Source organism: Sciurus vulgaris (assembly GCF_902686455.1).
Source record: "Sciurus vulgaris genome assembly, chromosome: 3".
Classification (NCBI taxonomy): domain Eukaryota; kingdom Metazoa; phylum Chordata; class Mammalia; order Rodentia; family Sciuridae; genus Sciurus; species Sciurus vulgaris.
The window spans coordinates 5,415,904-5,429,641 of record NC_136463.1 but is presented as its reverse complement, the minus strand read 5'-3'; the positions used below and the strand labels follow the sequence as shown (position 1 = coordinate 5,429,641).

General features: G+C 50.2%; 2 protein-coding genes and 1 pseudogene across 3 annotated transcripts; all 3 read left to right on the top strand.

Annotated features, from left to right (window-relative positions):
* The first annotated feature begins 320 nt into the window (after positions 1-320).
* Positions 321-2,093, top strand: LOC306658506 (bifunctional phosphoribosylaminoimidazole carboxylase/phosphoribosylaminoimidazole succinocarboxamide synthetase-like; annotated as a pseudogene). Its single transcript has 2 exons — positions 321-379; positions 590-2,093. The product of its transcript is annotated as a bifunctional phosphoribosylaminoimidazole carboxylase/phosphoribosylaminoimidazole succinocarboxamide synthetase-like (transcript).
* Positions 2,094-7,382: 5,289 nt separating this feature from the next.
* GALR2 (galanin receptor 2) lies at positions 7,383-10,484 on the top strand. Its single transcript, XM_079134211.1, is given in 3 exon segments — positions 7,383-7,785; positions 8,376-9,058; positions 9,061-10,484. Coding segments are annotated over 3 exon segments (1,137 nt in total). The 5' UTR covers positions 7,383-7,420; the 3' UTR covers positions 9,150-10,484.
* ZACN (zinc activated ion channel) lies at positions 10,462-13,620 on the top strand (the record flags this gene model as incomplete). The annotated part of the gene is made up of 8 exons (XM_079135562.1): positions 10,462-10,632; positions 10,781-10,825; positions 10,931-11,037; positions 11,225-11,394; positions 12,135-12,259; positions 12,383-12,593; positions 12,712-12,873; positions 13,371-13,620. Coding segments are annotated over 8 exons (1,182 nt in total), but the record flags the coding sequence as incomplete, so codon positions are not given.
* Positions 13,621-13,738: the final 118 nt, after the last annotated feature.

Below are 13,738 nucleotides of genomic sequence, written 5' to 3'. Positions count from 1 at the left end.
GCTTGTCGGGGCGCGCCTGCGCATAGCTGGGCTTCCCCGCTGGAGAATCGTGGCGGGAGAGCTCGGACGTTCGCAGGCTCTGCGGTGCTTTGGCTGCTGAGGTTTTCTCCAGGGCAGTCCCACCTCTGGTCCGTCATGGGCGGGAAGACCGTGGGTGGATGGCCACCTCCAAGAGGGATCCGACTCCACGTCCGGCACATCAGAAAGCGCGGGACTAGAGAATCACAGCCTCTGGGACAGGAGTCCCCTGCGTTTCTTCTTTGCTAACAAAACAATAAACTTTCTTTTTCTTTTCCTCAAAACCAAGTCCTTGTTATTGGATGGGCTTCGGGGACAAGGACCGAGCTTTTGGCAACATGCCCAAGAAAGCAGCAACAGGGTCTGCTCTTGGGTCCCATCTGGGATAACCAAATTTATTGCCAAAAGCTCAGTCCTTGTCCCTGATGACCATCCAATAACAAAGACACGATTTTGAGAAAAAAAAAAAAAAAAGAAGAAGAAGAAGTTTTATTGCTTTGCTAGAAGAAACAGAGGCAATTCCTGTCCCAGAGGCTGATTCTCAAGTATCTTCATTTTAATTCCATTTCAGTTTATCTGTGAGAGAAACACACATTGATAGTGTACTGAACATTGGCAAGAAACTCTATGAGGGTAAAACCAAAGAAGTCTATGAATTGGTAGATAGTCCAGGAAAAGTCCTTCTGCAGTCCAAGGACCAGATTACAGCAGGAAATGCAGCTAGAAAGAATCATCTGGAAGGAAAAGCTGCAATCTCCAATAAAATTACCAGTTGTATTTTTCAGTTGTTACAAGAAGCAGGTATCAAAACTGCTTTCACGAGAAAATATGGAGAAACAGCTTTCATTGCGTCCCAGTGTGAAATGATTCCTATTGAATGGGTTTGTAGAAGAATAGCAACTGGTTCTTTTCTCAAAAGAAATCCTGGTGTCAAGGAAGGATACAAGTTTTACCCACCAAAAGTGGAGATGTTTTTCAAGGATGATGCCAATAATGATCCACAGTGGTCTGAGGAACAGCTAATTGCTGCAAAACTTTGCTTTGCTGGCGTTGTTATAGGCCAAACTGAAGTGGATATCATGAGTCATGCTACACAAGCTATTTTTGAAATATTGGAGAAATCCTGGTTGCCTCAGAACTGTACACTGGTTGATATGAAGATTGAATTTGGTGTTGACGTAACCACCAAAGAAATTGTTCTTGCTGATGTTATTGATAATGATTCCTGGAGACTCTGGCCATCAGGGGATCGAAGCCAGCAGAAAGACAAACAGTCTTATCGTGACCTCAAGGAAGTAACTCCTGAAGGGCTCCAGATGGTAAAGGAAAAACTTTGAGTGGGTTGCAGAGAGAGTAGAGTTGCTTCTGAAGTCAGAAAGTCAGTGCAGGGTTGTAGTACTGATGGGTTCAACTTCTGATCTCGGCCACTGTGAAAAAAATCAAGAAGGCTTGTGGAAATTATGGAATTCCCTGTGAACTTCGGGTAACATCTGCCCATAAAGGACCAGATGAAACTCTGAGGATTAAAGCTGAGTATGAAGGGGATGGCATTCCTACTGTATTTGTGGCAGTGGCAGGTAGAAGCAATGGTTTGGGCCCAGTGATGTCTGGTAACACTGCATATCCAGTTATCAGCTGTCCTCCCCTCACACCAGACTGGGGAGCTCAGGATATGTGGTCTTCACTTTGATTACCCAGTGGTGTCGATTGCTCCACCATACTTTCTCCAGAAGGATCAGCTCAGTTTGCGGCTCAGATATTTGGATTAAACAACCATTTGATATGGGCCAAACTGCGAGCAAGCATATTGAACACATGGATTCTCTTGAAGCAGGCTGACAGGAAAATCAGAGAATGCAGTTTATAAGAAAGAATTTGTCATTTCTTTTTTTGTTTTGTTTTTGGTTTTGTTTTTTGGCAGAAAAAGTACAAATTTCTAGTTTAGCTGCAGGGAAAAAAAAAAAGCAAGATGAAAAGATGATTTTTAAATCAGAAAACAAAATTTATTAGTGAATAAACACTTCTGTAAGATTGAATTAAAAGATCAGCTGTTCATATTAGTATTCCTTAATAGATAGTGAAATTAGTATAGAAATGTTTTCAAATTAATCTCTTTACGATGTGGTCACTGTTAGGTAGAAATATATTTTATTAATGCTAATAAAATCCTGTGACAAAGCTCAAAAAAAAAAAAAGAAAAGAAAGCGCGGGACTAATGACTTTGGGTTTCGAGCGCTCTGCCTTCCTAGGAATTTAGGAGATGGGGGTTCCCCGTTCCGAAGCAACCCGCCAGGGAGGGACCGCCTCTGGGCTCTTCTCTGGTGAGAAAGCGATGGAAGCGCTGGCACAGTCAGCAGTCTGTGCCCCCATGGGGACTTTCTCCGGCGTCTTGGGACCTGTGCCATTCTCTGATTGTGGGGCGATCAATCCAAGGACCGAGAAGAGCTGAGACGTGGGAGAATATGAATCTTTGCTCTACAATAGAGCACTGGAGCTCCTGGAGTCTGAATTTGTAGACTGATCCCTGCTCCATCATTACAGGTTGGGAATTATTAGACAAGTGATTTAATCTCCCTCTAAACTGATGAATTGACACTGGGTGTGGTGGCGCACACCTCTTATCCTAGCAACTCGGGAGCTGAGACCGGAGGAATGCAAGTTGGAGACCAGCCTCAGCAACTCAGTGAGACCCTGTCTCAAAATAAAAATAAAAAGGAATGTAGCTCAGTGGTAAAGCCCCAGAGGGTTTAATCCCCAGCACTCCAAAATAAATAAATGAATTTGACATTTTAAAGTAAAATTGACTTTTTAAAGTAAGTCCGTGCAGTGTGCACTGGTGCATACCTGTAATCCCAGCAACTGGGGAGGCTGAGGCAGGAGGATAGGAAATTTGAGGCCAATTTAGGCAATTTAGTGAGACCCTGTCACAAAAAGTAAAAAGGTCTGGGGATGTAGCCCAGTGGTAACACATCCCTTGGTTCAATCCCCAGCACCAAAAATAATAACAATAAAAAAAAATAGAATGGTACAGCCACTGTGAAATACAGTGTGGAGGCTCTGCAGAAATTAAAAGTAGAATTAACATATACTCTGGCAATGCCACTTCTGGGTATACACTCCAAAGAATCAAAGGCAGGTTCCAGATGAAATATACGTCCACATTCATAGCAGCACTATTCACAGTAGACAAAAGATGGAAACAATCTACTGTCCTTTGAGGAATAAAGTATGGTGTATCCATACAATGGAATATTATTTAGTCTCAAAAAAGAGTAAAATTCTGATATATGCTTTCATGTAGGTAAACCTTAAGAATAGTATACTAAGTTAGCCTGTCACAAAAGAATCCCATTTACATGTGGCACCTAGAATAGGCAAATTCCTAGAGACAGTAGGATGATGGTTTTTTGTGACTTGGGAGGGGGGAATATGAGGAATTGTGTACTGAGGTTCAGTTCTGCAAAAATGAACGAGTTCTGGAGACTGGTTGAAACAATGTGAACATACTACTGAACTGTGCACTTAAAAACGGTAAAGTGAGCCAGGTGCGGTAGCCTACACTGGTCCCAGTGACTGGGGAGACTGAGGTAGGAGGATCTAAAGTTTGAGGCCATTCTGAGCAACTCAGCCAGACCTTCAGCAATTTAGTAAGACCCTGTCTCAAAATAAAAAATAAAAAGAACTGGGGATGTAGCTCAGTGGTAAAGTGCCCCTGGGTTCAATCCCTAGTGCCAAATTTTTTAAAAAGTGTGTGAGAGAGAGGTTAAAGCAATAAATTTTATGTTAAGTGTATTTAACCACAATTTTTAAAAAATATTTTAGAGCTGGGGATATTGCTCAGTGGTAAAGCACTTGCTTAGCATGTTCAAGGCCCCTGCACCACAAAAATAACAATAAATTATTTGATTTTAAAAATAAGTGGAGCTGGGGAGATAGCTCAGCTGGTAGAGTGCTTGCCTCACAAGCACAAGGCCCTGAGTTCGATCCCCAGTACCGCAAAAAAAAAAAAAAAAAAAAAAAAAGTGGCTAGGGCTGGGGCTGTGACTCAGTGAAATAGTGCTCGCCCAGTGTGTGAGGCACTGGGTTCGATTCTCAGCACCACATATAAATAAATGAACAAAATAAAGGTCCATCAACAACTAAAAATAATTTTAAAAAAAAAAAAAGTGGCTAAATGCCTATCAGCAAATAAATGGGAAATAGAATGTGCTATAACCATGCCATGGAATGTTATTTGGCCATAAAAAGAAAAGAAGTACTGATCATACTACAACATAGATGAGCCTTGAAAATATTATTCTAAATGAAAGAAGCAATGCATAAAAAGAGCACATATTGTATGGTTCCATTAGTATGAAATGTCAGAAATAGGCAAAATTTTAGATCAAGAAAGTAGATTAGTGGTGGCCTAGACCTGGGGGAGAGGATGGAGAAGGGAGAGAGAGGCCCACTGCTAAAGGGCAGGGACTTCTTTTGGTGGGGAGGAACTGATTGTAGTGCTTGTCGCACAACTCTGAGTCAAATAAATCCTTTAAATGAGAAAATAAGTTCTCTAAATGGGATGTGAATTTTATGTCAATAAAGTTGCTACCAAAAAAAAAAAAATGATTAAGAGCCAGGAACAGTGGTTTCTGCCTGTAATTCCAGCAACTGGGAAGGCTGAGGCAGGAGAATCAAAAGTTCCAAGACCAGCCAGGCTTGGTGGTGCACACCTGTGATCCCAGTGGCTGCGGAGGCTGAGGCAGGAGGATCACATGTTCAAAGCTAGCCTTGGCAACAGTGAAGCACTAAGCAACTCAGTGAGACTCTGTCTCTAAAATAAAATACAAAAATAGGCTGGGGATGTGGCTCAGTGGTTCAGTGCCCCTGAATTCAATCCCCAGTACAAAAAAAAAAAAAAAAAAAAAAAAAAAAAAAATTCAAGACCAATCTGGGCAACCTCAGTCAGCCCTCTCAAAATGAAAAATAAAATGGGCTGGGAATGTAGTTCAGTGGAAGAGTGCCCTTGAGGTCAGTCCCCAGTACCACAAAAACAAAACAAAGGAACAAAACCCAAATTGTGTTAGTCCCCTAGTCAAAACCCAGCAATGCCTCCTCATTTTACTAGACTAAAAGCCACAATCCTGCCAGGCATTGTGGTGCACCCTGTAGACCCAGGGACTCCAGTGGATGAGGCAGAAGGATGGTAAATTCCAGAACAGCTGCAGCAATTTAGCAAGGCCCTAAGCAGTTTAGCAAGACCCTGTCTCAAAATTAAAAATAAAATTAAAAAGGCTGGAGATGTGGTTCAGTGACTAAGCACCCCTGGGTTCAATTCCTGGTACAAAACAAACAAATGAAAAATCTTACATTCAAAAAAAAAAAGGGCTGGGGAGATAGCTCACCTGGTAGAGTGCTTGCCTCGCAAGCACAAGGCCCTGAGTTCGATCCCAGGCACCGGAAAAAGAAAAAAAAAAAAAAAAAAAAGGCACGTGGGCATGGTGGTCCTCACCTATAAATTCTCAGCTACTCAGGAGCCTGAGGCAGGAGGATTGCCCATTCCAAACCAGCCTGGGCAATTCAGCAAGACCCCTTTTGAAAATAAAAATTAAAAAGGGATGAGGATGTAGCTCGGTGGTAGAGCACCTCTGAGTTCAAGCTTTAGTACCTGGGGCAGGGGGAGTCCTCTTATTTCTTCTGCCAATTTCCTTTACCAGACCCCCTGCCTTAGGGACACAGGCACACTCCTGCCTTAGCAACTTTGTCCTGGTTTCCCCTCTATCTGTGATACTTTTTCCCTAGGTATCTGCTTGGCTACCTCCCTCACCACCTCATCTTTCTGTTGAGTAAGCAGACTGGGCAGGGTGTGAATAAGAAGACTCTTTAGCTGGTTTCCTGAGAGGCTGAGGTTATGGGGGAAAGGAAAAAGAATATTCTTGGCTGGGACCCAAGAAACAGGGCAAAAGAGGGTGAAACAGAAATGAAGGTGCAGTGGCAGAAGGTGGCTAGTTTTATATCCAGGGGACTGGGAGGCTTTTGATGCAGAAACAAATATTTAACAGATACTGCAAACTAGACACTATTCAGAAAAGTGCTGCTGGTGCATGGGACTCTGCTATTTTAAATGTCCTCGAAGTTTTCCCTTTTTGGAGATCTAAATGTACTAAGGAAGAAAAAATTTAATTCATTCAGATTTAAAGAATTAGCTTCAAATCCCACATTTCACTGTATTTTCACCAGAATCTTCTCAGAAAGAAGTGTTGCCATTCAGTATGACAGCTGAGGAAGTGGACGCCCCGTGTCAAGGGCAGAGGCTGCCGTTCAGTAGATTTTCAGTAAATATTTACTAGATTTGGGGGCAGGAGAGACTTGGACTAGGGATTGAGCCCGGTTGCACTTAACCACTCAGCTACATCCCCAGTCCTTTTTATGTTTATTTTTGTTTTTTTAAGACAGATTCTACCTAAACTGTTGAGGGTCTTGCTAAGTTACCTAGGCTGGACACTTGATTCTCCTGCCTCAGCCTCTTGAGCCCCTGGGATCACAGCCACCACCCTGGCTGATATTTACTGGATTTAATTGGAAGAGAAGTGTCCAGTGGAGTCTATAGGGACCCAAAGTCATCCTGCTGACTCTAAGTGCCTGGGAGAGAAGAGAATGAGGTGTGTGGACATATGCCAATCAGGACGAGAGGCACAATGTTTTCTACATGTTCCTTTCCTGTCAAATTGGTTTTCTTGATGGTGTGGACCGAAAGAAGAGAGTGAGATGAAGACAACCAAACTCCCTCAGAAGAAACCTTTCCGCCTCCCATCTCTGCTTTCTGGGTTTCCTGTGCGGCCTGATGTTCCCAGGAATGAGAAATGGGCAGAGGCGTGGAGCGCACGGCAGGCTGTTCCAGTTGCTGTGCTGGACAAAAGAAACAAAACAAACAAAACCCAACATCACCTCGTCCCTTATCCCCCTCGGGATCGGGACTCTTTAGGGCTCCCCCAGCCAGTCTGGGGAGGTGCCCCGCGCCCTCCAGGCTGCAGGGAAGCGCTGAGGTGTTCGGGTCCCGGGCGGCTCTCTCCGCGGCGAGGCGCGCGCAGGTCCCAGGGTCGCGCCCTCCGGTACTCCCGTGTCTGCCCTTGAAGCCAAGTTCTCCGACTCAGCCTGGAACGGCCAAACCTGGGGTCTGGGGCGCGGGGACTGAGCAGTGCAGCTCTCCGCAGCGGTGCCTCGGCCTGGAAGCGTGAGAGGGCCACTCGGCGGCCACTTCCCCCTGCGCGGCCGGCCTCGGCGGGGAAAATCCCACCCTCTGGTTCTTCGCTCCTCCCCCGATTCCAGAGCACCCCCACTCAGGCTCCTGCAGCTTGGCTGGGTCTCCCGGGGCGCCGCAGACGGCTGCAGGATCCCGGGCGGCTCCGGTTTAGGCGACACCATGAATGACTCCGGAGGCTGGGGGTCCCAGAACGCGAGCCAGGCGGGTGGAGTGGGCTGGCAGCCCGAGGCGGTCCTCGTGCCCCTGCTCTTCGCGCTCATCTTCCTCGTGGGTACTGTGGGCAACGTGCTGGTGCTGGCGGTGCTGCTGCGCGGCGGCCAGGCTGTCAGCACCACCAATCTGTTTATCCTCAACCTGGGCGTGGCCGACCTGTGTTTCATCGTGTGCTGCGTGCCCTTCCAGGCCACCATCTACACCTTGGACGGCTGGGTGTTCGGTTCGCTGCTCTGCAAGGCAGTGCATTTTCTCATCTTCCTCACCATGCACGCCAGCAGCTTCACGCTGGCTGCCGTCTCCCTGGACAGGTGAGAGCACTCTGGCCGTTTTTGAGAGTTGGGCATCAGGGTAGGGGCAGGAGAGGGACAGGCGACCAGAAGATCAAGGAGGAAGTTCCAGCAGAGAGAGACAGAGAGAGGAGACATTCTAAGGCCTCGAAGGGACAGAGTCAGTAAAAGACAAGCAGGTGTGGAGGAGGAAGAAGAGGACTAAGAATGGGGGACCATGGTGTCCCTCAGGTTTATCCTTGGGGTCTTGCAGTGTGGAGAATTTGGCCCTCCAGTCCCACTGGCACCTGACATTGTGCAGCATTTCCTGGTACCCAGTGGTAGGAATCAAACTCGCTTGAGCTTAATGGTCCTTTGGGGAGGGGATGGGATGGGAGAGATTACTGTGCCCTCCCAGGTGGAGTATGTCTGTGGTCACAGCCCTGGGGAGCAGCAGAATTGTGGCTGGCCTGGGAGCGTGCCTTCCCTGCTGCCAGGCCCTGTATGGCTTTGAGGCTCGACCGAGTGCCTGATGTGGTATAACCTTGCCTTAGGGGCCTTCCTCCAGAGCAGGCGTGGGGCCTGAAGTGCAGGGGCTCACCCGACGTCTTCCTTCCTGACCTGGCCCCCAGGTATCTGGCCATCCGCTATCCGCTGCACTCCCGCGAGCTGCGCACGCCTCGAAACGCGCTGGCAGCCATTGGGCTCATCTGGGTGCTGGCGCTGCTCTTCTCCGGGCCCTACCTGAGCTACTACCGCCAGTCGCAGCTGGCCAACCTGACAGTGTGCCACCCAGCGTGGAGCGCGCCGCACCGCCGCGCCATGGACCTCTGCACCTTCGTCTTCAGCTACTTGTTGCCGATGCTGGTTCTTGGACTGACCTACACACTCGCTCTGCGTTATCTCTGGCGCGCTGTCGATCCGGTGGCTGTGGGCTCGGGTGCCCGGCGCGCCAAGCGCAAGGTGACACGGATGATTGTCATCGTGGCCGCGCTCTTCTGCCTCTGTTGGATGCCCCACCACGCGCTTATCCTCTGCGTGTGGTTCGGCCACTTTCCGCTCACGCGCGCTACTTACACACTACGTATCCTCTCACACCTGGTCTCCTATGCCAACTCCTGCGTCAACCCCATCGTCTATGCGCTGGTCTCCAAGCACTTCCGCAAGGGCTTCCGCAAGATCTGTGCAGGCTTGCTGGGCAGCACGCCGCGCCAAGCCTCGGGTCGCGTGTGCGTTCCGGCACCTGGCACCCACAGTGGCAGCGTACTGGAGCGCGAGTCTACCTACTTGACGCATGTGAGCGAGGTGGCTGGGCTCCCTATCCCTGCCCTGGATCTTCCCAGCTGCACAGCCCTTGGCCCTTCCCAAAGACCCTCAACAACATCCTGACAGTTAATGTGACCTGACAGCACCAAGGGGAACCGGCTTGGCGTTAAAGGGCTGGAGTTAGAGGATGGGAATAGTAGGGGAGTTTCCTTTGTTAATAAAACTTGCCAACCATTTCATGCGCAGTGTATGCCTGCCGTCTCCAAATTTTGGAGTCAGGATGTCTCTTTGAGAAAAATCTCTGGGACCTCACAGTGGGGTTCCTGATGGATGGGTGCAGTATGCTTTGCTGAGCTGCAATGGGCACCAAGAGCTTCCTGGTGTTTTTTTATTTTATTTTATTTTATTTTAATCCCCAACTGAAGCTGGGGATTGAGGGACTACCAAAGTTCTTTACAAGTGACCATCCTGAGGCTCCAGATGTACACAGATCTCTAAACCATCAGTCAGTGCCTGAGACAGGCAGAGTATTTGAGTCTGTCCATAACAGAAACAACAAATGTGTACTCCTGGTTGCATTCATACAGTGTATCAGTTCCTCACCTGCTTCCAGCTTTCTGGGGTCCCTCTGAGTGCATCCTTAATTGGATGGGTAATGCCTACCCATTTTTGGTGTTGGCATTTCCTTACCTGGCTGCAGCTGGACAGGATCAGGTATCCGGCATGCCAGTCACACCCCTGGCCTGTCCTACTCCAGCCACTCTACCCTTAGAATACCCTAAGGCTTTGCTCATTAGCTGGTCTATCTTTCCCTGGGTTTGCCCCACTCCCAGAGTTCTTGAGCCAATGCTGTTTACTTAAAGTCAGACCAGTATTGAAGTAGAGGCAAGGACACTCAAAGCTGTCCCCATTTCATTGTTGAGAGGAGGCCACTTTGGACAAGGGCTTGAATACGTAAGTCAGGTTGTCACCAGTCACTGAAACAAAGAAGAGGCCTGTGCCAAGGTTGGCCCTGAGTGGAAGAACCAAGCAAGGGAGAATGGGGTTCCCAAGCCTGCCCCATCTCCCTTGGTAGGTTTTGAATGAGGCAATGGGTTCCAGGTGGTGGAAATGGGGTAGGGCAGGGACTCCTAGGCAGGTGCAAGGTGGGTGTGGTCAAGTCCTGGGCTTTGTCTTTGGGTGTTTGCGGAACGGAACTGTAGGGGTTGCTAAGCCCAAGGTCCGTGTGCCTGAGCACAGCAGCTGCCTCAGTCAAATTGCTCAGTCCCCAGATACGTGACTGAAATAGAGGTCATAGCTTAGGACCTGCTACTCCATCCAGTCCCTCTGGGCAGCCACTAGTGATGTCCCTGTGGATCCTGCTCCATCTTGCCTTCCTTGGGCTCAGCACCATTCTGCCCTGGGTCCAAGGATCCAGCCTATGTAAGTCTGGTTACCAGGTGGAGGGCTTAAACTTTGGGATTGGGGCCTCAAAGTAACTTCAACCTCCACCCTTCAGCCTGGCCATCCTCCCCTAACCTCAACTCGCCTCTGGAGGTCCAGGAGACCATACAGATTCCTAACAATGGGAGTGCACCCCTGTTAGTGAATGTGCAGGTGTTCGTGTCCAATGTGTTTAATGTGGTAAGTGCCACCTGGCTACAGGAGGGGACAGGACTCAAATGCTGAGCTGGGGAAGGGGCAAGACTCAGCATCTGCTAGTGCTGGGTCTACTGTCTCCTTTTTCATGTAGCACCTGACGGTGAAGTGACATGTTGCTCCCCTCTCCCAGGACATCCTGCGGTACACAGTGTCCTCTATGCTGATGCTAAGGCTGGTGAGCAACCGTCCTGGGGGAGATGGGACAAAGAACGAGGCTTTCATCAACCAGCTGAGCTCCTGTGTGGAGGACAGGACCTCAATGGTATCCTTGTGTCCCCAGTCCTGGCTGGACGCTCGCCTGGCCTGGAATGCTAGTGCACACTCTCGGCATGCAGTCACGCTGCCCTGTGAATCACTCTGGACGCCTGGTCTCAGCATCCGGGAAGCGTAAGTGAGGCATAAGCTCTTGTCCCAGAACCGTGGGACACATCCTTCCTCCCCTTCCCCCTCTAGAGCCCAGAGACCTTCTTAGTGCCCACTCTCCTCCTGCTGCTGCCGCTGCCACATGTACACTTCCCCTCTCCCTTCCAATCCAAGAAGGGGCCGGGCGTCTGTTGTGGCACCTTTCCCACAGGCTCTGGGTGGACTGGAAGGACCAGAACCCACAGGCCCGAGTGGACCCTGATGGCCATGTTGAGCTTAACCTGGCTCTCACCACGGAGACCAACTGCGACTTTGAGCTCCTCCATTTCCCCAGAGACAAGAGCGACTGCAGCCTCAGCTTCTTCGCTTTTAGCAACACTGGTGCTGTCAGGGTGGGGTCTGGGGGGGAGGGCAGAGGGGAGGGGCCCCTGGCCTCCAGCACAGGTCTGTGTTCAGATCAACCTACCCCCCCCCCAAGGGGAGCAGAATGGAGACCAGAGTAGTAGCACAACTCTCCTGCACTTCCCAGACAGCAGCCCCTCTTCATCTCCAGTCCTCATTCTCCCTGCCCTCACCAGGGTCCTGCTCACTTCAGACCCCCTCCCCCCGGCCACCCCTGAGCAACTGCTCTCAGCAGCCTGGGCCAACTGCAGTGGCTGGGCCATGAGTGTCAAGCCCAGAAGCTCAGGTTGCTGTAGCCTCAATTCTGAAGGCAACTGAGGGAGTAGCCACCTGATAAATATCCACAAGCCCAAAAGGTGGCATCCAAAGTGTCATGGAATTCCTAAACTCCCCTCACGTCTCCTCTCCATGAAAGACCACGGCCAGTGCCCACAGACCCCAATATTTCCAGTGTGAGATGATGGACCAGTGAGGACTCTGTGAACACCTCCCTGCCATGAAGTGGTGCAAGTGCATTATTTCTACAATAAAAACTCATCTATGACTCTGATAAGACCCTTCCTTTAACTGAAGACCATCTGAGGTGCTGTAAAATGTTTGGGAAGCCCTCCTACTTACCACTTTCCCCTCCAGCTCTGCTCCCCAGAAGTCATGTCTCAGGAGACTTGGGGCAAGCATATCTCCCTCCTAGTTCACCATTCTCGCCCCGGCCCTTTCAGCGGTGGAGCTGGAGTTCCGGGCCCACGCGGTGAATGAGATTGTGAGTGTCAAGAGGGAATATGTAGTTGGTGATTTGAAAACCCAAGTCCTGCCCCGGCAGGTCGTACCCTGCTTCCAGGTGACGGTAAGTGGAACTGGGAGGGGCTGGTGGAGGCTGAGGGAGGGGAGGGAGTGGTAAGGAGCCAAAGGCAAGACACCGTCCCTCTGCTGCCCATCCCCCATCTCCTGGACATGCTTTTCCTTCCAGCTGAGCCTGAAGAACACAGCACTCAAGTCCATCATAGCACTGCTGGTACCTGGGGAGGCGCTGCTGTTAGCCGATGTATGTGGGGGGCTGTTGCCCCTCCAGGCTACCGAACGCATTGCCTACAAGGTGACATTGCTGCTGGGCTACCTGGTCTTCCACTCCTCCCTGGTGCAGGCCTTGCCTAGCTCCTCTTCCTGCAACCCGCTGCTCAGTAAGCCCTGTCCCCTCCCCTGGCTCCAGGGGGCAGGACACCACAGGTCTGCCTCTTCCCCCCACCTGAGCCTCTGCCCAGCCAAACCCCAGACTTCCTGTCCCCTCCCCACCTCCAGTTTACTACTTCACCGTCCTGCTGCTGCTGCTCTTCCTTAGCACCACAGAGACTGTGCTGTTGGCTGGGTTGCTGGCTCGGGATAGCGTTGGGGACAAGATCAGCCCCAGCGCAGTTCCAAGAAGGGACCAGAGAAAGGAGAACCTGGGACCTAATTCTGAAGGTGGGCAGGCGCTAAGGCACTTTCCTGAGGGTGGTGAGGAATGAGGCCTTGGTAGCAGGTTCCACAGGGCAGAAGCTGGCAGGCTGAACTTAGGGCTGGGCTGCATTTCAGGGGTGGCTGGGTGTGTTGGAGGCTTGTTGCATTCATTCTGCTGGCACCACTGCCCCTGGGTTCCACTGTGTCCTTCCTGGGAAGAAGCAGGTCTATCTGGGGCAGCCCCTGGGAAGCCCCTGTGTCCTTCTGGGGAAGAAGCAGGTCTATCTGGGTAGCGGCCCAGGTTGCCTCAGACCCCCCAGAAAATCCCATGTCTTGCAAGGCTTTCTAGGAGGGTTTTTCCTCCACTGGAAGTAGCCTAGGATGGGCTGGACTTGAACTTTCATTAGTTGAGAATCTAAGGAAGGGGACATGTGGGCCAGTAACTCTTGGGGTTCACCCTTCTGCTCTGAGAGGAGGAGGAGCCCTGGGAACAATTTCTTTCCCCACCTCTCTCTCCACAGCAGATCCCAGAGGAGGAAAGAGATCAAGGAGGAGCTGGGCTGAGGCCGCTGACCATGCCTTCTTTCTTGTGTATGTGACCAGCGTGGTGTGTAGTCAGCTCATCTTTGCTGGAACATGGATGTGGGCAACATGCAAGTCTGATCCAGCCCCTGGCAAGGCTGTCCCTCATGGTGGGCCGCGCAGGCTGTAATGGGTCAGGGCCCAGTGCTGCAGACCTTAGCATGAGGTGTGATCTCCTCAGGCTCCAGGGTTTCTGGAGAGAGGGGGAAGAGGGTTGGCTCTTTTGCTTAACCTCAGGGGCCCTGAGCACCCTGAGCTCACCCCTCTGTGTGTGTAGGAGCAGAGTGTGAAATAAACCCACAACTCA